Raw genomic sequence first — 21,729 nt, forward strand, 5'->3', positions numbered from 1 at the left:
TCGACCTCATCCTGCATCCTGCATTTTTCTGGACGTGATCTCTGCACATCATTCAGCGAGTCGGCGATATCTTGCGCGCATGACTGACCTTTTGCCGCCCTTTAGTGGCTCAGTACGAGGCTTGGTGAGTACTGAGTTCAAGTTCATGATCCAGATCCCACAGATTGAAAGACGATACCACCGTCCGACGCGTGGACCAGTGGCACCTGTGTGGTAATGGTGTTCGTACCTCACAGGATACAACTGCTTCAAAAGCTCCCATGATGCAGACAGTACATTGCGGAGTAGCGCGAGATCTAGAGGAGTGCGCCGAACTAAATAGCAAGACGACGCCACAATCAACTTAGCGGCAAGGCGTAGCTTGACTCGTGACATACGTAGGAGTCACATCACCAGTAACAAGGCTCTATGTACTAACGGCGCCAACTTGAACTTCAAACTTAGACATCAGCCACTCACTTTTTGTTGCGTCAGCCGATGTCAGACCACTGAGGACATGTGCATGAGCATGGGCAGTACATGGGCATATCACAGATCTCTTTGATTCTTGAGACATCACAGGCAATTGTTCGCCCAATGCGGCAGAATCTACGCGAGGTCGCCCATTCAAGTTGTTCTATACGGTCACGTGGGGCGCGAGAGCCTCGTGGCGCCGCCTCCACATATTCTATCGTAGCGGCGCAAGCGCCGATCCCCGACTCACCGGGAACAGCACTTCCTAGTCGACTGTCGAACATGCAACGGAAACCACTCCTTGTGGAGAACCGTTTCGGAGCACATTTGGGATCCAAAAGATTGACGAAGATGTTATATTTTCGGTCGACGAATTTCCTTTTTTGGTAATTGTGGCGATGTTCGTTGAATATCCTTCGGATTTTCGGCATACCTTCGGACTTCAAACATGCTCCGAAACGGTTCTCCAACCAGGAGCGTTGTTCATTGCATGTTCGACAACCAATTCCCAAGTATTGTTCCCGGTGACTCCTGCATGGCACACAGCTATTATACTCAGCCTGCCACAGCGGCACCATAGTATATTATGTGTGTATTTTAATATTGTAAGTACCATCGGAATGGTATGGAGACTCAATTGGAAGCCCTCACGCCCGCGGCGGCTTCGCCGCCCGGGCGTCTCGGGCTTCCACGAGTCTGAGCCACACGGCGAACTTACTTACCGTAATACATACTACAGTACATGCGAGGGCTCTCAACATAATAGAGGCCCTCCTACCTTTGGGAGGACTTATTCGATGGTCAAAGATCCAGGCGTCCAGACGCAGCCAGAAGCACGGAAGGATCCAACCGCCTCGAGCTGCCTCGTAAGACACTCGAGCATTGCTGCGATACCGCTTATGGGAATTATGAGTCACGTGTTTCCCACGGAGGGAGCGGCATCGCCGGCTGCGAACGACTTATGGTCGACAAAGCCCTCCTCTCTCCCTCCGGTCGTAGTCGGGGATACTCAAGTCTCTCCTCCCATCATCTGGAATCGCACGCCGTGCGATTGTCGAGCACCAGGCGCAGCAAAGCGACGCTGTGGATATTGGTCGCAATCGTTATTCCATCGGTCGGACTTAGCATCCGGCTCTTCGCCCATAGGTCAGTACTCCAGTCACACGTCTTGATCGATACACCGCATGTACAAGTATCTGGTCAGTCGTGTAGTCCTACAGTGATGGATCAGCGACGCTAACAGGGATGGCAGGTCGACGGCTTCGAGGTCCTCTGTAACGACATGGATATCGACAAGCGGCCCTCGTTCTACCAAGGAGCTAGCAAGCAGTGGTTGTCCCCATATAGGTCCTGGCGTCGCCATCAACAATTTATGTCACCCGACATTGTCGCGCTTCCCCCAGGGACGACTCTTGGCCCTAACGAGCAGCCTCACGAGTGGAAGCAGGTGTGCTTCGTGGTCGAGGTCAAAGGCAGCAACCATCCGGACCCGATCACTTCTCAGAGTGAGAAGGCTATCGAGCATAGAGTCCAGATCATGCGCGACGCCGGCAATGTCATGCTTGCCACTGGCTCCCTTTGTGTCTTTGTCATCGGCATCTATGGCCAGGAAGCCCGTATCTTCCGCGTCGACCACGCCGGGGCAGTAGGTAGCTGTCGTTTCAACTACACTGCCCAGCCGGAGGTGCTTTGGCAGTTCATATGGTGTTTCTTCCATCCGAATACCAGGGCGCAGTTCATCGGGGCCGACGATACGTGCTGGCTGGCGAGCGCGGAGGATGTTGCATGGGCGAACTTGAAGGAAGTTTGTACCACCGCTGACGGAAGATGGGATGCCAACGCAGAGGAGGAGTCAAATCGCTGGGTCAAGATACCATCCAACGAAGGCGAGCATAGCATCTACCAAGAATATCTTCTGCTGCGGCCCATCTATGTCGATCCAAACACGTTTTGTCCAGCAACGTGCGTCCGTCAGGCGGTGTTGAAGGGCGATCAGTCTGGGAAACGGTATATCGTCAAGGACGCGTGGCGGCAACGAGCTCGAAAGCACCCAGAGATGGCGTTCTACGAGCGGATCGAGCAATACTGCAGAGAGAAAGGGGTCCCTTACACGGGCATTGCAAGACTAGCAAACGGCGTCGACTTCGGTTGCGAGCACCCCAAGAGTCTACACGAAGCTCAGTCTATGTCAGCTAATGCCCCTTCTGATTCGCCGACGTTGCATCCGCGTGATCGTCACCACATGCCGATCGTTTTGGACACTGTCGGAATACCTCTGGACCAATTTCCTAGCACGAGGGTCCTCATCGAGGCGTTACGTGACGCTGTAAAAGGTTGATTGAGATCCTGCTCCTCCGGTGTAGCATGTACTGACTCCCTCGATATGCACTGCACAGGCCATCAACTTGCCTTTCTCGCCGGGGTGATGCATCGTGATATCAGCAAGGGCAACATCCTCATTCTGCTGGGAAATGCGCTCTTCAAAGGATTCATCTGTGATCTCGATTGCAGCAGCTTTATCGATAGCACTGCCTTCGGCGGCTCGCGTCTACAAGACTATAATGACGAGGATACCCTGGAACATGACCTAAAGGAGCGAACGGTGAGCATTCTCGTGTTGTGAAAACGAGCCTGTTCTGACGACTCGGATCAATATCAAGGGAACGTTTCGGTACTTCGCCATCGAACTGTTGCACAAAACAGCGGACGTCCTCCATCGTGTCCATCACGATCTCGAATCGTTCTATTGGGTCATCTTGTGGATCGTTGTGCGTCACACCGATCATGAACACCCAGAGGGTGCCGCCCTCTGCAGCACGATATTTCCAACCGAGAACGAGATCATCGCCAAAAGCGCCAAGATTGCCTGGCTGTCGGACGGGGAGATCACGATCCGCGGTAATAAGCCTCTCACTGACCTTATGACCAACTTGTCGGCCTTGGCTGAGAATTCGCGGAAGCGGAAGAATCGGCCAGTCGACCCTCTGACCCATGAAGCGTTCATCCTCGTCCTCGACGAGGCTTTGAAGGCCGAGGGCTGGCCGGAGAATGACAAGGCGCGCCCATTCGTACCCCCGCACGTCGACGCAGATGGCAAGGTTGTCAAAACAGGAACCAAGCGCACCAGAGGAGCCGACGATGAGAGCAACCGCTCGACGAAGAGGAAGAAGCCGTCGGCGGAGGAGGTACCGCTGCCGCAATCCGAAGAGGCGGACAACGTTGCTATTGAGGAGGGGGTTAACCCGGAGAAGTCCATTGACGGTACTGCCTGAACGCTATTGGACTGGTATATTTATGAGGAGTGCGATGCAGATACCTCGTCTTCCTAATGCCTAAGTTAGTTGGCTGTAGTTCACGCGTCTACCATACAGTACTTCGCACTGTTGCCGCAGTTGTTTGCCTGACATAACAGTCACTACGATAGACTACCTCGATCACGGTACTACAGTACATGCAATCACTACTGTTGCCTGATTAACGGCAATATAGATCACAATAGAACGTCGTTATTGGTGTCGAACCGTCGCCGGTTGGCGCGGCACGCGAGTCTCCTACGAGAGGTCCTCAGCGAACGCCGGGGACTCAGATTGTATCTGCAAGAGCCCCTGCATCAGCAAACTGCGTAATCCGGTACTTAGGCTAGTTGACTCCGCTTACCCAAGGCTCATCCCTCCCGAGCGCGTACTTTCGCGGAGGTCGTTCCCAGCAAGTCAGTCGGTTCGCCTCTTCCTCGTTGTGGATGGGCAACAGGATGCCCAACTCATAGTTCGTGATCTACTCCGGTGCGTCAGAATCGTCGCGCGTGGAATGTGTGAGCACCTATATTTACATTAAGCGTTGGATTGAAGGCAGAGCCGGACAGCGTCCCCCAAGCTGACGGTGTGAAGTTATGCGAGCCCGCGTACAGCCATCCGACAGGCTTGCTCGGTCTGCTATCTTCAACTGGATCGTCTTCCGGTTCTGTCTCGCTATCTGACTGCACGCCACTAGTGCCGAAGGCAGCGGACTTGTCGCGAATGGTACCTAGGATCATCTGGTCGCCTCGATTAGCACTGACATGCAAATAGAGCTGTTCCTGAGAATGCTTACCTTGGAGTGCATGAGGACCCGGCCGCGTTTGCTTCGCGATTGGTGGAAGAGGTCGCGCGGAAACTTGGCTGCCTCCCACTGCGTTCGGCGACAGAACATCGTCCCTCCTCCCTGATAAACAGAAGCTCTAGACCGCCAGACAAGCATAAGAGCGGATAAAGAGGACGAACCTGATCGCCCAAGACGCTTTCGTGCACGTATTGCGCCGTCGGGAAGAGGACCTTGATAGGTGGGTAGGGCAATTTGGCCCGACGCGCCTTCGAGACATCCAGCCACGTCTGCGCGGACTCGCCTCGCGCCGAACAGTGGAACTCGTTCATCCACTGCGTGCTGTACGATCCGATAGACGATCCCTAGAGCGTGACGTGAAGGAGATTGGGTTACAAGATTCCCACGAAGGGATGCATAGGAGTACCTGGCATTCTAGTATTACTTCTTTTCTTTTGTCTGCATTCAATCTGAGGTCTCGAAGGGCTTTCATCAGCGACGGATGACCTGTGAGGATGACCTGTACATCACGATTAGAGCACGTTCTACAACGAGAATCTAGGAGAGTTCGCACCTTCGGCCAGCCCTCGTGCTTGCCCGCAATAGACGGGATCAACTTGGCTTTGACCTTCGAAAAGTCCCAATGCGTGCGTATGTGCTCTAGGCGCTGAAGTGGTAGATTCGGGTGCTTTGGGACGCATTCGTGATTAGCCTAGCGAGATGCAAGCAGGAACAGAACATACATCGTTTTTGACATGGGAGAGGAGCGCCGGTTCAACTTGGAGAGCACGAAGGACGCGCACGAATGCTGAGGGGAAATCGTCCGCCTTCGGATCGTGCGCAATTGGCGATGATCGTTTGGGGACGTCTTGTACCCATGCGGTCTATACGAAGAAGATCAGAGAGCTGCAGTGGATGTGAATAGGATGGAAACTCTACGTTTTCGATGTCTCGCCAATCGTATTCTATCATGTTTGCGGTCGAGATAACGACCCGCAGGCGGCCTGTCTTGTAGAATAGCTACGTTCGTGACGTCAGTGATAGGGCAATAAACGGAGCAGAGAACTTCGCGCACCAACATGAACTAGACGGGTGACGTGTCATCAATGATCGGCGTTCAAGAGGTAGAGTCACGCATACCTTCATATGCATACAGCCCATGCCATTCCGCAGGAACGGCGTCGTCTTGATCCAGTTCGGTAGGATCGCCTTGATGGTTTCCTGGCCTGCAAACCGTCAATGTATGCAACTTTCGGGAATCAAATGAAGTACCTTGTGGATCCTGTGCGACTGCTATCACGGGTGTTCTGGGGCTGAGCATGGAGTACAACCATGGAAAGTTGTACACGTATGCCGACACGATAGCGAAGTCGATCTCATCCCTCTAGAAATAGCTGAGGATCATACATTCGAGACATACAATGGTATCAGACCCACAGGTGCCAGAATGTCGCTGAGGCGGAATGTAGGCCCCGTGTTTCTTGCAGGATCCACATGCATGTTGGCTATCTGGCGCATCTCACCGTCCCAGTACCATTGTTCGGACGCGCTACTTGCTGTTGTAGTGGATGTGGACTGTCTCTGAGCGCTCGTACTTGTAGACGGACGGGTATACGGGGCACTGGAAGAAGCATAGACGTCGGCTCTTCGTGTTTCGCCAGAAGACGAGGAAAGATGTTGCCTCTTCGATTTGTGTGCATCGCTATCGACACCAGAGCTACTCTCCGCATCGAGATCCGATCGCAGCCGTTTCTGTCTTGTGAGTCGCTCGCGTTCAAGTTGCGCTCTCTCGGAGAGGAACCCTGTCGCAAGGGGTGCCGAGACTGTCGGATCCGGTGTTGCGGCTGATTGGACCAGGGCTTGCGAGGCTGCACGCCGTGCCTCCTCTTTCTTCGAAGCCTCTATGGCTTGTTGCAATTCTGACTGAAATCTGCGATCCTCTTCATTGACCGCTATCACATCTTCGTCGTCGCTGTCGCTGATCTCAATGACTTCGCCTTCGGTCCTAGCCGAATGACGCGTTGGCGGGGGCGCATGGTCGTGCAAGCTGAGCGCTATAGCTCTGTTACACAGATAAGTATGCGCCGTTTAAATGAAGCAGAGCTGACCTAGCCAGATCTTCGTCGTGAAAGTCATCCGCCTGAGACATTGTTGCTCTCTGTGCAGCCTGAGGAGGTCGCCACAAGCAAGACGCGTAGTAGGCGCCCATGTACACACGCGACGCGACCGGCACGATCACGTGCGTGCAGGACGAGGACTGAGGACTCACAGAGGAACCAGAGGTAGTAGGAGGAGGAAGAGGTGCCCGGGGGGTCCATTTAGTTATCGACCGTGGACATGGTTGTGTCTGGCACCGGCCTCCTGGCGATGGCAGCGCTAAGTTACAAAACCACTACCTATAAGACTACTGACTAGACTACGATTTCTCAACAGTTCGACCCCGGGCCTGTGCCCCCACCCATGCGTAGGAGAAGAGAAAAGATGAAGTGAGCACAGGACCATCAAATCATAGGATGACGGCGTTGAAAGGCTGAGCGATTGCAAAGATAGTCAAAGCATGATCGTTATGCACCAACTTATTGAGACGACTACGCCGGTGCAGCACTGACAAGGACACGAGAAGACGCGATAATATTTTTGTAACGCCGGGTGAGTACAATAATACATTTTAACAAACACAATCTAGTCATACCACCGCTCGCGCAGTCGCTTCCTCCTCACCATGGGTTTTGTGATAACGATGGCGAGTGCCAGCCCGGCGATGGTCAAGACAAGTTGAGCCTTGTTGAAGCTCTCGCTCAGCACGTCAAACGTGTTTGACGGCGCAATCCGCGTGAAGAACAAGTCGTGGCCATATGCGAAGATAAGAGAGGTGGACTCGAGCAGCGCGGGTGAGGTAACGACGTGCTTCGTGCCAACCACCTGATAAGGTGTCATCAGTGTCTGCTCGCATTGCGGACATCTCTCAAACTTGCGCACCTGGTAGCTGTGTGAAAGCACGCGCTTCGGGTCATCGTATACGACGGAATCGTATTGGATAAGCCACTCCTCCATCTCTTCGCTCGTGGGCTTTCGCATAGGTCGTCGAGGGTCCAAGATCCGCCTCGGGAAGGACTGGATCTGGTGATTCTCGTTGGCGACTGCAGGCGCATTCAGACATGACATCCACGATATTTGCCCAGATGGTAGTACTCACCGACTATGTCCTTGATCGTAATCCCGTAAGACGTCGACGTCGTGGTCATGATGTTGATTCCTCGGGGCATAATGAACGCTTGCTCGAACACTGTCAAGGCCGCAGTCTCGTTTGAGAACGAACTCAAGTCAGAACTACCCGCCACCATTAGACTGAGAGTAACTCTAAGAAGGGAGAAGCGCATACCTCCTCGTCTTCTGGTCGATACCAGAGCCCTCGTACAGCTCGACAGACACTACACGGTGGCTCTTCGTCGACCGCACGCCCGATGCATCCCCGTCATAGTACTGATACACAAGCCAGTTCTCCGTCAAGGACACCTTCACATCGCAGGCGCCCTCCGTAGCGGGCAGCGCGACATGGTACAGAATCGTGCCCTTCGCGCCGTCCACAAGGTACAATGAGCATTTTGGCGCAACGGCGGTAGGCGAGCCGGTGACGACGGCCATGAGATTGGGGTTGAGGTACTTGTACAATGTCGTTCGGTTGCCGAGCACCTTGCCGAGCGAGGCGACAGGCTCGTGCGCTGGACGCGGGGTTATGGAGAGAATGTCTTCGCCTGGAGCGAAGCCAAGCGACCAAGTGATGTCGGCTACATGCTTGCCGGTGAAGTCGACCTCGGATGAGATCCTGTGTCCGGTGAGTCGACGCTGGCCGGGAGCACCGGTGCGAAGGGGGATATGGATGGACGGGGAGAGCTGACGGAAGGCTTCCTTGGTTTCTTCTGTTTCAGGGTAGATATGCACCTAGCTCTGTAGATCAGTATGATACCATTGATCGCGAAACTGGCTATTAACCTGCACAAACTCATCTAGCAGGACGACGAGTTTTTGCGAGCCGCTGCGGAGCAAATACGCCTCTATGATGGGCCCGGCAATGATGTCGAATCCTTGCAGCAGATCACCAGACACCGACACGCCTCTTGCGTCCTCGCCCGTCAGCGCGTCCACATGGAAGAGGACCGTGTCCACAAGGCCCTTCAATCGTCCCACAGGTCAGCTCGAGCTCCAGCCATCAGCTCCGAGATACACACATTGCTCGCCTTCCTCTGAGTGACCAACACGACCTGCGGCGCATCTCCATCGCCCACCGTCCGCGTGACGAACATCTTCACAGGGATGACATGCCCCCCGATCTCGGCCGCCCAACCAAGCCCGAACACACGGCTCCAGAGCACCGCACCATCCGCAGAGTCGATGCCGTACAGCTTCCCATGCGCCGTCGCCGCGACAATTACCTTGCGGAACCCGAATGCGTCGCGTGCGAGCGGCTCGGACGCGTTCGTACTGGGCGCGGCGGACGACGACACGGATGCGTACGAGCCCGTCACGAAGCGCCGGGCAAAGTTCGTCGCGTATTGGGGGAAGTTCTGAATGGGGTGAGTGCGGAAGTCTATCAGGGTTCTGGACGTTGACATACCTGCGCGTCGGACAGTTGTCGGACGAGACGGTCGCCAAACGACTCTTCCTCGTCTCCCACATGGGACGTGGTAATCTTCCGCTCCGGCAATTCGACGAGCTCGGCGACCTTGATGTCGGCCAGCCCCTCTTCTCGCGACCACTGGAGCTTGTCGTGCTGCCACAACTGTATTGCGCCAGTGCTTGTCGTCACGGCAAGGCGGGCGACGATCGTGTTACCCTCGGGATTCGCGGTTTCTACAGCGACCTGCAAACGATGAGTGACTGTTGGCGGATTGAATTGCAAGACACTTACGTGGGAGATCACACCGTGGACGTTGGTCTCGAAGGGGAACGTGTACCCTGAGACCAGCCCCCTCCTTCCATCCGCTAAGTGACCGGCGAATATGTGAGCAACGGCTTTCTAGAAGAACGTGAGTTTGCGATAATGAAAGAACAGAGATGTTCCCAACCTTGTATACATGGGACCAGTATACACGCGCTATGTACGGCTGGCCGTCCATGTCAAGGCCGCCGACATACTTCGAAGCGGTGTACTTGGATGAACTGGCCTGCGTGTCTGGTCGTCAGTGCCCCATCCAGATAAAGAGCAATTTCAAACATACAGATTCGGCAAACTCCCAGATCTGCCGGAAGCCTTCTGGTACAGATCGAAGTACGAGCGCCGTGCCGTCCTCCTTCAAAGCGACAAATTGGCCGTACTCCGACAAGCCGACATCCAGGATGCTCTTGTATACTGCTCCCTTGAGTCCCATCGGCTTTTCTTTGAGCTCCGGGGTCAAACTGAAGTACCGGACTGAGCCGCCTTCGACCCAGACTATTCGCAGGGGCACCTGGGCATCCTTGACATCGCGTAGTTCGAAGAAATCCGTCAGTCCGTCAGATATGCTTGATGGAATGTGCCCTGTTGTGAGCAGCTCGCCGGTTGCCGTGGACAAGGCGGTGACATGTATGGTGTAGGACGCGAAGGACTTAGCGAGACCAATAAGGTAGACAGTCGACGGGGTTGTGATAATTTTAGAATATGTTACTAGAGAGCTGGAAGACGGCAAGATGAGCATGACTTAGGAACGATTGAGCGGGAGAATGCTCACGATTGATCTGGAGCAGACCATCCCCACTTCACTTCCCCCGTCTTCCCATCGACGCGACGCGCTATATGTGCGTTCGAGAGGACGTACACATCCCCATCAGCGTCGAAGGTTATTGATGTTCCCAATGTCTCAGGATCGAAGAGACGGCCGAAGTCGGGCTTGTGCAAGTGTTTCTCGGCCAGTAGGTCGCCAGTGGCAGCGTCCAGTAGGCGGAGTGTAGCCCCGCCTGCACCAGACACGGTGGCAAGAACTGTAGAGTAAAATCGACGTGCGCAGTTAGTAATCAGACGTATACGCAGCCGCAAAGAATGTGAAGGCAGCCAGCCAAGGCGAACGCGCGCACGCGTGAAACTATTGCATGTCATAAGGAATTTTGCTCTTATTCATGCGCCGCCAGACCATCGAATATCAAGGCCAGACGCAAGGGTACCGGGTTCGCGGGACAAGCGGCTCGCATATATGTCCTCCGAATCGGAAGATTGAGTTCGGCGTTTGGGTGTGCATAGGTGCAACAAGCGACACTTTGTTCCAAGCCATGAGCCCTGCACTACGAGCGAATAATACGAGGACAGACGCAAGTCACAAGTGACGCGACTGCCATGCAGAGAGACCCCACAAATACATTGCAATATGCGAAAGAGAATTACAACCTGTGTCGACGACTCACCATCTCCGTGTTGTTTATGGCCTACGACATGCTCGTTGTCCTCGAATACGTATCTCCACGCTATACTTGATGAGGTCTGCATTCCGTTCAACTCGACGCGTATACTTCCACACACCTATTACGCCATCCACTGGATCCAATGCTGCCAGTATATTTCCAGAAGTCGCGGTGAAGAGCAAGCTGCGCGATTTGACTCCAACTTCTCCAACTCTCTGAAACTTCGGCGCAGTAGAGGGTGTAACAAATAACGGTATGCCCACGAGAGGTTTATGCCAGTCCACGACCCCCACTTCCGATGCTTGTGTTGCCCAAGTGTGAGATATCCATAGCACGACCGAACAGAGCCAAAAGAGGTGCATGCCGCGCAGAATGTGCCCGTCGTCGTCAAAGGGCTCGATGTCGAGTCTCGCGAGCCGCGCGACACGACAGTGTGGCGGATCCGCCACGTGCAACGCATGAGCGCTTGTTGATATGGGCGCTTAATGTGTGAAGATAGAGGGTTCAAAGGGGCCGCTTATTCTCACTTTCGGTCGAAGAAAGCTATGAAAGAACTGGAAGATGGATGCAATTGACGGAAGCGAATAGGTGCGCTGGCCATGCTGCGCGTACTATGCAAGTTACGCACGAAGGGCAATGGGCAGCCGAACGCGAAGAGACACCGTCTCATCAATAGGGTACAAGATTGATTCGAGGGAGTTCCATCCTCAGACGAGGAACGAACTCGCGGAAGAAGCCGTTCTCGAGACTCGGGATTGTGCTTGTCGAGACCGCCCCGCTTCTTCGGATGATCAGCCTGCATTGTGCCTTCGCCATGCAGACAGCAACTGCCAGGCACTAGCGAATCTAAGACTCAGAAAAAGCTTGAGCTTATCGGACCGAGGGCACGACGGTCATCATCCGGGACACAATGAGGATCTCAAAACGGCCTGGGCCTCGAGTGCAAAACGTGGTCGCGCGCACACGCACGGTACGTACGTCAACACCCAGGTGGGACACGAGAACGCCGCGCCGCATGCGCCGGACGTGCAGGGTCAGGATCCCATACAGGCCGCGAAGACGTTCGGCGGAACCTGTGCTTCCAGCATATCGATGAAGTCATCCAGCGCGAGCCACTCCAGCCCCGGGACGGTAGTGCCTTCGTGCATAATGCGCACATACTGTTCTCCCGCAGTCGTCTTCCAGACCTGCGCAGATGAACCCGGCCTTGGTTAGCGATCATCGGCACGTTCACTCGCCCACTGTTCCTCACCTCCATGATGATTTCCGATCCCATGGCTGGCCAGCGCAGCGGGGCGACCTTCCCTAAACCTAGCAGAGAAGCGAGTCGAATCATCGACCCATCATGTCCGACATAGAACCTGAGCTTGTGCGTTTCTCCGCCGGAGCGGAACATCCTAAAGTTGTGCGCAAGCTCCATGAAAAACACGCCTGTTACGGAAGTCGCCGTGCACTAGTAGTCAGCCTGGGCACCAGAAACCGCCTCACGGACGTTCGGGAGGAGCGCACCGAACGTAAGCTGTGAGTAAGTCGTCGCGTTTTCCGCCGTATTCCAAATGTAGCTGCGAAGCGGAAGATAGTGTCACGCAACACTGGAAACAAAGACACCCGAACGTACTTGTACTCCCAGTCCCCGATGGCGAATACGCGAGCGGCGTCTTCCACGGTAACACATGCACCGGAAGCATTGCATGGTAGAGCGTGCCCGTGGCAAGTCCGTGAGCTGAACGTGTCGAAGAAATGGTCGTCTGGCAGCACGCGTTCGCATCGTCGGGCAACGGAATACCGCCAGAGACGAAAGATAAGCTCTGGATCCGGACGAGTCGATGAAAAAAGCTATGCTCACACCAAGAGGTCCAGGCTGTATTCCCGGTAACGCCTAGCATAGTGCAGAGTCGATCTTGTAAGCCCGCATTCTCCTCGAGATGATCGCTCCACGTGGGCACGGACTGGTATGCGTCGCGGATGCTATCTGCATTTGGGCACGAATAGTCCGGAACAATCGAATCAATCTGGTGTCCATACCTCAGTTCCAGATCTGGCCTAGCAGTGTAGTAAGGGTACAAACCGCAGATGGTTGCGTGAGCACCGGGAACGTCTTGGTAGCCATTGTGGGGTCCATTCCTGTAAGAAGACCTCCTGCTACTTGGTATGTCCGGTCTGCAACCGACGTGCGAATGAAAATATCATCTTCATTGACGGACTTCAGGAATTCCAGCTTTCCTGCGTATACGGACCAGAAGTCCTACATACAGCATCATTCCTATCAAGACCCTTGAACGAGGGTTGAGAAAACGTACTTCGCCATGGTGGATCGCATCCTGAAGTCCTTCATACGTGAGCTGGCCTTCATCACACGTTCCGTTCCAGATCTGAACGAGGAAGGGGTGCCAAGGCGGACTGTACGTCTCGTGGAAGATGTGGGTCGTGCCGCCTCCGTGATTGAACTGAAGGAAGCTGGAGCAGTTCCACGGTTCCTGATTGAGCTCGCCCTCTTCAGGATACAGGTTGTCCGGAGTTCTCTGCGGCATTCATCGCGGGTATCGTAAGCGTGCCGCTATGGGGGCACAGTTACGGGAGGCAACGACCTTCTCCATACCTTGTGGTGGCGAACCATCGCGTTCAAGTATACCAACGTCGCATCCGGGGCATTGCCTGGAACTTCGTAATGGGCCGCGTTGACATGGGGTGCGTTGCAGTAGTTGTAGGTGTTCCAAGGGAGATCCGCGGGTGTGAAAGAGGTATTGTACACTCCCGCAGTAGAGCAGATGCCGTTATAGATGGGTACTTCCGTTAACAGCGCCAATGCCATCTGAGCGGGGAATTGCAGTATGAAGCCTAGCCAGCGCGTCTGAGCCCACTTCATCGTTGACGAGTGCAGGGCGTGGAAAGCTGCGAGGACACTCATGCCACTTGGCTATAAGGCGGATAACTCAAGTTGTCCCTGAACCTGTAATCGGGAATCAGTGGAAGGTAGGTCGCCAGGAGAGCAACGTGCGTCGCGGTTCCCAGCAGCTCTCATCGACCCAGAGATTGCATCCGCTGCGACGTCGACGCATAACGCCACATCTGACGAGATCCCTGGACGCCACGACGGCACCCTCACACTGGCGGCTGCCTATGATTTACGTTTTGAGTTGCCCGCAGTCCCCGAGCAACATCTCAGGTCCAGGCGAGCCGGCCATGGGGAGGCAAGGCTTGACAGGAATGTCAGTTAAGGTTGCAATCGGTTGCAATTCAGGCTGAGAACTCGAGGGCCAGGGGCGAGAACAGACGACTGGGGTAAGGAAGCCAATGTTGCTCCCGAACCGAGACCAGTAAATGAAAGACTCGATAGCAAGGCGCGCCGGACCTCTGTAGCGTTTCCGACGGATTCGGATTCCGTGTACCAAAATAAAAGGTAAGTAGGCCGGTCAGATGCGAGGAGAGAAGCGACCAACAATTCGAAAGCTAGGCCCGAAGTACGATCGTGGCAGCTGAGTGCTGACTTACTCAGTATTTCTTCTCGTTGACTACCCAAAGGAGTCCTATCCCTGCCAGTCCATCGAGAGAGGGGAGAGCAATAAATGGCGAAGTGGGAGGAGGAATCTTAGGTTGCGGTCCGTGACTCTGAGTTCGAGCGCTGCCGCACGTTCCTAGAGTGAATCTCGGACATACCATATATAGATGTGTGGAGACCAGGGAGACTAGTTTGTAATCAATGGCGGTCCGCCAACCCGCGCTGCTTCCTCCTTCCAACTAACCCTCACTGGGTCCCAGGCAGCCTCGAATACGTTGCGCTCGAGGTGCTACAAATACGTAGGTGACTCAGCATGGTAGAGATTACCATCCGGAAGCGTCCCAGGACGGAGGCAGTCGTCACGCAACGCAAGTTTTTCAAGAAGACCGCACGCGGGAAGGTGATCAAAGGTTTGGCGATTGGTCCGACCACAAAATTATCTCTGAAAGTCATAAATAGTCCTTCGCGAACGGTATCTGCGGGACGACGTGGGCTGCGGTATCGATGGCTGCAGCGTCTGCCATGATTTGAGGGACTTCAACCTACCATCTACTGGGTCATTTGACCATGCACAGTTCCGGAATGGCCATTTCGTCTTACCGGACACGAACGTGTTTCTCGCTCAGGTCAGAAGATTTCCTGTTTTCTCCCTGTTAGAGAGAGCTTTTGTTTGCTTGTGCTCTATCGTCCGATGCTCAGAAGAGGTGCAGCGGAACTTACGGAAGTGACAGATTGGATAAACATGTCCATTCTTCTTCATGATAACATGAACTTGGACGATATCTTACGCATGCTTTGCAGATGGATTTGATGGAATCGACTCTTTTCAACCCCCCGATCATACTACTGCAAACGGTCATGGAAGAAGTACGGCATCGTTCACTTCCGCTCTACAATCGCCTGAAAGCGCTCATCCGAGCTGAAGACAAGCGCATATGGGTTTTCTACAACGAATATCGATCGTGAGCCCCAATAGAACCTGATACATGGGTGGTCAGCAGTAACACCGCTATTGTCTAGCGAGACTGCCGTTATTCGCGAGGAAGGTGAATCGCCTAACGATAGGAATGACCGGGGTATGTTTCGCTTGTTTGTCCAGCGGCGTCCGACTCGGAGTATCTCATGCTTATGTCCTCAGGGATTCGCATGGCAACTGCATGGTACAATACTCATCTTGGCCTTGCTCGGCCTCCTATCCGAGGGCAGCCCGCGAGGCCGTTGCCAAGCGTTGTCTTGCTTTCGGATGACGTCGCCAATCGTCAGAAAGCAGAGAAAGAAGGAATCGCATGCATCTCAGGTTCGTCTTTGATATTACTCTGGTTCCGGTTTTGAAGACTCACCCCGCGTACAGTGCGTAAGTATGTGGAAGCGCTGAAGGAATGCAGCGAACTCCTCGATCTTCTGTCTGCACCCGGCTCGGACGGAGTGGAGCCGACAAGAGCAGTAGCTGCTAGACAAGCCCTCTATCCCGATGTAGGTGCTGATCGTTTCGAGAAGTGGGGCGTACTGAAATCGCCACGCAGTACTTGTCGATGTCAACTATGTTAGCAGGAGTCAAATCAGGAGAGCTGCATCAAGGACACTTCAACGCCAATCAATATAATTATCTCGAGGTGCGACCGACGTTGTGATTGCAAATGGACATCTAACAATGCTCGTCCAATTATGTTAGGGCAGTGTACCGGTGACCGGTTTCGACAAACCGATCCTTCTGATTGGCCGGGAGAATATGAATAGGGCCGTGCAAGGTGACGTCGTGGCAGTCGAGATCTTCGACGAAAAGGAATGGAAGGCGCCTGCGGATGAGGTCGTCGAACAAGAGAGTAAGCCGCCTCCTGCCGTACCCTTCGGTCCAGCTCACAATGGGGTGCTAGCAACATTAAGGAACGACGATGCGGATGAATCCGAAGAAGAGAGCGAGGATGAAGAGTCTATCGCCGAGCGTAAGGTTCTGCAGACGGAGCAAGCCAGAAAAGAAGTGTCTGCTCGACAGCCAACGGGACGCGTTGTCGGTATTATCAAACGCAACTGGAGATCGTAAGTCCCCTTGCGACAGTGATATGGGAGGGAGCATCAGAATTCACTTGTATTTCAGCTATGTCTGCCATATCGACAGCAGCTCCTTGACTTCCTCCAATGCAACGTCACTATCTCAGCAGACGGTATTCGCGACGCCCGTTTCCCGACTGCTCCCCCGTATACGACTACGTACACGCCAGGCGCCAACCTTGCTCGGCCAGAAGATTCTCGTCACCATAGATCGCTGGGATAGCACATCCCGCTACCCGGAGGGCCACTTCGTGCGTGCGTTGGGTAAGGTTGAGAGCAAAGAAGCCGAGCAAGAAAGTTTGTTACTGGAGTTCGACATCCCATACAGGCCCTTCGGGAAGGCTATTCTTGACTGTTTGCCGCCGGAAGGCGAACATTGGGTTGTGCCGCCGAAGACCGCTGACAGCCCGGTGTGGAGGGATAGAGAGGATTTGAGGGACCTCATCGTCTGCAGCATTGACCCGCCTGGTGCGTTCCGTTTACGATAGATACAAGAATTGTGCTTGACCAAGTTTTTTTTCAGGCTGCCAGGACATTGACGATGCGCTTCACGCACGTCTACTTCCCACCGGGAACATCGAAGCTGGTGTCCGTAAGTTCTAAGCCTTGCATCGCGCCTTCTCTTAGTTTGACCTCGTATTTCGGGCGCCACATCATCTGCCATTCGCAAAACTCCTAGATATCGCCGACGTGTCCCACTTCGTTCATCCGGACAACCCGATGGACAATGAGGCTGCTGCGCGCGGGACCACGGTGTACTTGGTCGACAAGCGGATAGACATGTTGCCTGCGCTTCTAGGAACGAATCTGTGCTCTCTGCGACCACATGTAGAGCGCCTGGCGTTCTCCGTGATTTGGGTGAGCGGCATCTACATACATAGCCGCCGCCACAGCACCCTCATGGATACTGCTTTCGTTGATACAGGAGCTCACGCCGGATGCCGACATTATCAATGTCCGCTTCGCCAAGTCCGTGATTGCCTCGAAGTCTGCATTTACGTATGAGGAGGCCCAGATTCGCAAAGATGATCCGTACGTTACCAATCCTCGGAACGGGAAGTAGCAGTTCTGAAGTCTAATACACGTGCCTCACAGGACGCTCGCTGATGACTTGACAAAGAGCATCAGGCTGCTCAATTCCCTCGCACAGAAGTTGAAAGCAAAAAGAATGGAGGCTGGTGCACTGAATCTCGCCTCGCCAGAAGTCAAGATCCAGCTCGATAGCTCTGAATCTTCGGATCCCATAGACGTAGAGCAAAAAGAGTTGCGAGAGACCAACAGTCTGGTCGAAGAATTCATGCTGCTCGCGAACATCAGCGTAGCACGCAGGATAGAAGAAGCTTTCCCACAGACTGCCGTGTTACGGTCCGTGCTTTCCCATCCTAATTCTGCACCTCGTTGATCATTTTGTGCAGACGACACCTGCCTCCACCACGTTCCAATTTCGAAAAGTTGCAAGACATCCTGCAGAAGCGCAAGGGCCTGACTCTTGATGTGTCCAGTTCTGGTGCCCTTGCAGATTCACTTGACAGATGCACAGTGAGTTGAGACCATGTTTCCAAGAAGCGGCACTCAGAAGTGTGCTTGTCAGGACCCCAGCGAACCCGCTTTCAATACATTGGTGCGAATCATGGCAACGCGTTGCATGCTGTCAGCCGAGTACTTCTGTTCGGGAAGCGTTTCCCGTGATACTTTCGGGCACTACGGGTTAGCGAGTCCCATATACACGCACTTCACAAGCCCCATCAGGCGGTACGCCGGTGAGCCGCAGAATCCCGTGATGACATGGGTCATTGCTGACCAGAACGTCCGCCGTCTGTAGATGTGCTCGTACACCGGCAGCTTTCTGCTGCAATCGGATACTCGTCATTGCATGCGACTTTGCATTCCAAAGGACACGTTGAACGAGTTCTCGACGTCGTGAATCGACGTCATAGGATGGCTCAGATGGCAGGCCGTGCCAGCGTCGAGTTTTACGTTGGACTGGCCCTTAAGTCCCGCGGAAAGGGCAAATCAACCACGGAGGAGGCTTTCGTAATCCGCACCTTTAGAAACGGGCTGGCGGTCTATGTGTCAACGTGGGTCCACTTCAGTTCAGTTTAACTCCGCAGAATACATTAAGCTCAAGCATTGTATCTTGTCTCGCAGATTGGGCCTCGAGGGGCTCGTGACGTTCAAGCGGGAGACTCAGTTCGATCCTGATTCATACACGATCACCGTTCCTTCTTCTCCCGTGGACAACACTACCATTGCAGTGTTCGACAAGGTGGTGGTCGAGATAGAGGTCGAGAAGGACAAGAATACGCAACGTGGTCGGGTGAAGATGACGCTGAAAAGTCCGGTCGATTCTAGTACGTTGTAAATTTCTAATTATCCATACGACTTGTCACATCCGATATTCGTTCGAGTTACGCCCGGCGCCAAGACTGAGTACTGAAGGGTAATTGCCGGCGGACACATATGCAAAGAGCCAGTGACGTGTCTCGTATACGGCACCTCAAAATGCGAGAAACACGGCGCCGGTCGTTCTGAACTTCTTGCACCTTATCTTATGATCAGCCCTGCCACTCGGATCGCTCTTCTCGTAAGTATGAATAGACAACGGTCGGGGATCAAGAAGCCTCAACGTGGGCCTCAAACCCTCAGCGCGTCTTCTGCATTGCGTGTTGCCATCGCCAATACAGACGGGAACGTCTATGCGTTAATCTCACGGGACCTCCCAGATAGTTTTACCTAACAACTCGTGTGTGGAAGGTTCTCCCACCTAGTGTTCGGGACTCACTACCTATAACCATGCAGCCGCATTGCAGCGTCATATCGGTGCGATGTTTATTTCCGTAAGTGTTGTCCGGGACGGGTATGTACCCTACACGCGTAAGTCTGGTCTGGAGCGGAATGCTTCTCCGCCAATGAACGGGCTACCGGAAGTACTTAAGAGCATCCCAGCAGTTGCGTCAAGACCAGTACACCTCGTCTCTGATGGCGGTAGTTTCTCCACTGCCTCTGCTTCTGCTCATCGTTGCCTTTGTGGCGGCGGCCCTCGCCACCCGTAGAAAGCGTCCACTTCCGCCAGGACCAAAGGGAGTCCCGCTCCTGGGCAACATTTATGATGTCCCGAAGAGTCGAGAATGGCTTGCCTATCAGAATTGGTCGCGCGAATACGGTGCGTTGATTCGGGGGCTTTCTGAAACAATCACTCTCATATTGGCGTAGACTCGGATATCATCTATCTCAACCTTGCTGGGACTCCCGTCGTTGTCGTCAACTCGATCGATGCCGCCTACGAACTGTTTGAGAGGCGGTCATCATTGTACTCAGACAGGTATCGTGATCCCGTTCGTTTCTGTCGTAATAACCATTGTTGACATGTATCTTCAGACCGACGATGACCATGTTGAATGACCTGTAAGTGTCGATGCGCAAGTCCATTCACTTTGTGTACGCGACCTTGACGGCTTGCAATCCAGGGTGGGGTGTGATTGGCACTTCGTCTTCATGGGTTATGGAGACCGATGGAGAGAGCGACGGAGAGTCTTCCATCAACACTTTCATCCTGCGGCGGCATTGCAACATAGGCCCAGAGCCTTGAAGGGGGCCAGAGTCCTTCTGAATCGTTTGCTTGACACGCCTGATGACTTCATGGGCCATCTCCGCCAGTAAGCATTTTCAGCGAAGTTCCAGCGCTTCCTGCCTAATGCTCCCTTCAGCATGGCGGGTTCTTTGATCATCGGTGTCGCTTATGGACTAGAAGTCCAACCAAAAGACGACCCCTTTGTGGCGACTGCGGAACGTGCTCTCCATGCTATAGCAATGGCAGGGAACGCCGGTTCGTTTCTCGTGGACTCGATTCCAATACGTAAGCCATTCTATCATGCGAAATGCGAATACTATTTAGGCATTGGCCCCCATAGTGAGATATGTCCCTACCTGGTTTCCTGGAGCGGAGTTCAGGCGAAAGGCTATCGAGTGGAAGAAATCAACGACAGCCATGGTCGAGGTGCCCTTCAAAGCTGTCAAGAGAGCCATAGTAAGCATATCACCATGAGACTTGGATTCGTCTCACCTATCTTTGCCAGGCTGACGGCATGGCCACACCATCCATGATTGCTTCTTTACTGAGCACCCTCGACGAAAGCGATGATAGCACAGATCTAGAGAAGCTATACAGTGGAGTCGCAGCAGCTGCCTACACCGGTATGAGACTTTCTCATCGGCTTAAGAGGACAATGACCTGATTTCAAATAGGCGGTTCCGACACGGTTGGTTGCTTCTCCAGGAACACGGTCGTATTCGTTCAATTGACAACTTCTGCAGACTGTTTCCGCCCTAGGATCGTTCTTCCTTGCGATGATTCTATACCCCGATATTCAACGCAAGGCTCAAGCAGAGTTAGATCGTGTCATAGGCAACGATCGCCTTCCTGAATTCTCCGATCAGCGCTCCTTGCCATATATTTCCGCCGTTGTGCAGGAAGTGTTGAGGTAAGAGCACTTGATGATCTTGTGGCAGCCTTACTCATGTGCATTGTAGATGGCGTCCAGTGACACCTTTGGGTATGTGAATGCTCTCGAGCCGGTCGGATGTCTTCGTTTATGCGTCGTACTAGCTGTCCCTCATCGTCTTACTTCGGAGGACGAGTTCCATGGCTATCGACTGCCCGCAGGCGCCATCGTGGTCGGTAACGGGTGGTGAGCTACACTTGATCATCGTGTGTATAATCACCAATGGTAGGGTTTCTCTTGCAGGGCGATGTTGCACGATGAAAAACGCTTCCCGAGCCCGGAAGAGTTTATTCCCGAAAGGTTCCTCACTCCAGATGGCCAGTTGAACGACAAGATGAAGGATGCGGAGCTCCCGGCCTTTGGGTTCGGTAGACGGATATGTCCAGGACGATATCTCGCTTGTGCCTCGTTGTGGATCTCGGTCGCGTCAGTACTGTCGACCATGGAGATCCATAAACCTCTGGACGACAGAGGCACTCCCATTGAACCATCCGAAGAGTATACCACAGGTCTCGTTACGTGAGTTTCACAATACTATCGCAGGTATGTCGCTCAACATGGATCGCGCAGATACCCGCTGCCGTTCAAGTGCGGCTTTAAGTCACGTTCTAAGGCCGTCGAGGACTTAATCCGCGCGGCAGCGTTCCAATTGGATTAAATATGACATGGTGCCACGCCTTCTCATTCTTGCGCTCATTGGCTCCGACGATCCGTATAGTGTGGTTCTGATCAGGGTCGTCAGCGTGCCTCTTTAGCGTGTAGCACTGCCAATGATGT

At 53.7% G+C, this 21,729-nt stretch overlaps 6 protein-coding genes across 6 annotated transcripts; 3 read left to right on the forward strand and 3 right to left on the reverse strand.

The window, feature by feature from the left end:
• Positions 1-1,637: 1,637 nt before the first annotated feature.
• Positions 1,638-3,725, forward strand: B0H18DRAFT_1126447 (uncharacterized protein; the record flags this gene model as incomplete). Its single annotated transcript, XM_048035151.1, has 4 exons — positions 1,638-1,652; positions 1,706-2,786; positions 2,850-3,055; positions 3,114-3,725. The coding sequence occupies 4 exons, from the start codon at positions 1,638-1,640 to the stop codon at positions 3,723-3,725; spliced, it is 1,914 nt and encodes a 637-aa protein (XP_047885888.1).
• Positions 3,726-4,004: 279 nt separating this feature from the next.
• Positions 4,005-6,679, reverse strand: B0H18DRAFT_1126448 (phospholipase D/nuclease; the record flags this gene model as incomplete). The annotated part of the gene is made up of 14 exons (XM_048035152.1): positions 4,005-4,046; positions 4,111-4,227; positions 4,283-4,486; positions 4,543-4,653; positions 4,713-4,895; positions 4,958-5,050; positions 5,105-5,218; positions 5,274-5,414; positions 5,470-5,550; positions 5,606-5,614; positions 5,671-5,756; positions 5,803-5,914; positions 5,968-6,592; positions 6,639-6,679. 14 exons carry the CDS (start codon positions 6,677-6,679, stop codon positions 4,005-4,007), a joined length of 1,959 nt encoding a protein of 652 aa, XP_047885889.1.
• Positions 6,680-7,212: 533 nt separating this feature from the next.
• Positions 7,213-11,264, reverse strand: B0H18DRAFT_888646 (uncharacterized protein; the record flags this gene model as incomplete). Its single annotated transcript, XM_048041235.1, has 13 exons — positions 7,213-7,452; positions 7,510-7,670; positions 7,727-7,860; positions 7,913-8,472; positions 8,524-8,703; positions 8,760-9,095; positions 9,146-9,391; positions 9,440-9,547; positions 9,597-9,695; positions 9,750-10,182; positions 10,239-10,488; positions 10,906-10,965; positions 11,021-11,264. The coding sequence occupies 13 exons, from the start codon at positions 11,262-11,264 to the stop codon at positions 7,213-7,215; spliced, it is 3,051 nt and encodes a 1,016-aa protein (XP_047885890.1).
• A 192-nt stretch (positions 11,265-11,456) lies between these two features.
• Positions 11,457-14,109, reverse strand: B0H18DRAFT_1049987 (phosphoglycerate mutase-like protein). The gene is made up of 10 exons (XM_048030911.1): positions 13,901-14,109; positions 13,502-13,852; positions 13,203-13,424; positions 12,971-13,147; positions 12,749-12,914; positions 12,521-12,650; positions 12,412-12,464; positions 12,155-12,333; positions 11,881-12,089; positions 11,457-11,831 (listed from the first exon to the last, which is right to left on the reverse strand). The coding sequence occupies exons 2-9, from the start codon at positions 13,808-13,810 to the stop codon at positions 11,937-11,939; spliced, it is 1,389 nt and encodes a 462-aa protein (XP_047885891.1). The 5' UTR covers positions 13,811-13,852; positions 13,901-14,109; the 3' UTR covers positions 11,457-11,831; positions 11,881-11,936.
• A 526-nt stretch (positions 14,110-14,635) lies between these two features.
• Positions 14,636-18,843, forward strand: B0H18DRAFT_1049991 (RNB-domain-containing protein). The gene is made up of 18 exons (XM_048030912.1): positions 14,636-14,811; positions 14,861-15,027; positions 15,203-15,363; positions 15,422-15,477; positions 15,540-15,698; positions 15,753-15,874; positions 15,925-16,014; positions 16,074-16,224; positions 16,276-16,438; positions 16,497-16,918; positions 16,974-17,042; positions 17,130-17,308; positions 17,376-17,482; positions 17,546-17,815; positions 17,866-17,989; positions 18,042-18,210; positions 18,273-18,528; positions 18,599-18,843. The coding sequence occupies exons 1-18, from the start codon at positions 14,715-14,717 to the stop codon at positions 18,810-18,812; spliced, it is 2,976 nt and encodes a 991-aa protein (XP_047885892.1). The 5' UTR covers positions 14,636-14,714; the 3' UTR covers positions 18,813-18,843.
• Positions 18,844-19,429: 586 nt separating this feature from the next.
• Positions 19,430-21,610, forward strand: B0H18DRAFT_888666 (cytochrome P450; the record flags this gene model as incomplete). Its single annotated transcript, XM_048041236.1, has 12 exons — positions 19,430-19,613; positions 19,664-19,777; positions 19,875-20,106; positions 20,158-20,306; positions 20,362-20,477; positions 20,527-20,644; positions 20,696-20,709; positions 20,765-20,931; positions 20,981-21,003; positions 21,057-21,138; positions 21,196-21,471; positions 21,523-21,610. The coding sequence occupies 12 exons, from the start codon at positions 19,430-19,432 to the stop codon at positions 21,608-21,610; spliced, it is 1,563 nt and encodes a 520-aa protein (XP_047885893.1).
• Between the last annotated feature and the right edge of the window lie 119 nt (positions 21,611-21,729).

Source organism: Fomitopsis serialis (genome assembly GCF_022376445.1).
Source record: "Fomitopsis serialis strain Sig1Antser10 chromosome Unknown B0H18scaffold_198, whole genome shotgun sequence".
NCBI lineage: Eukaryota > Fungi > Basidiomycota > Agaricomycetes > Polyporales > Fomitopsidaceae > Fomitopsis > Fomitopsis serialis.

Bases quoted from the DNA above. Each gene is read 5' to 3' on its own strand.
- B0H18DRAFT_1049987 (XM_048030911.1), bottom strand. From the start codon at position 13,810: ATGAGTGTCCTCGCAGCTTTCCACGCCCTGCACTCGTCAACGATGAAG. The intron at 12,651-12,748 runs GTGAGCATAGCT...GCGTGCTGCCAG, and splicing joins TACAGCCTGGACCTCTTGGT to ACGACCATTTCTTCGACACG. The intron at 12,090-12,154 runs GTGAGGAACAGT...TCATCTGCGCAG, and splicing joins GATCGGAAATCATCATGGAG to GTCTGGAAGACGACTGCGGG.
- B0H18DRAFT_1049991 (XM_048030912.1), top strand. From the start codon at position 14,715: ATGGTAGAGATTACCATCCGGAAGCGTCCCAGGACGGAGGCAGTCGTC. The intron at 15,364-15,421 runs GTGAGCCCCAAT...GCTATTGTCTAG, and splicing joins TTCTACAACGAATATCGATC to CGAGACTGCCGTTATTCGCG. The intron at 18,529-18,598 runs GTGGGTCCACTT...CTTGTCTCGCAG, and splicing joins CTGGCGGTCTATGTGTCAAC to ATTGGGCCTCGAGGGGCTCG.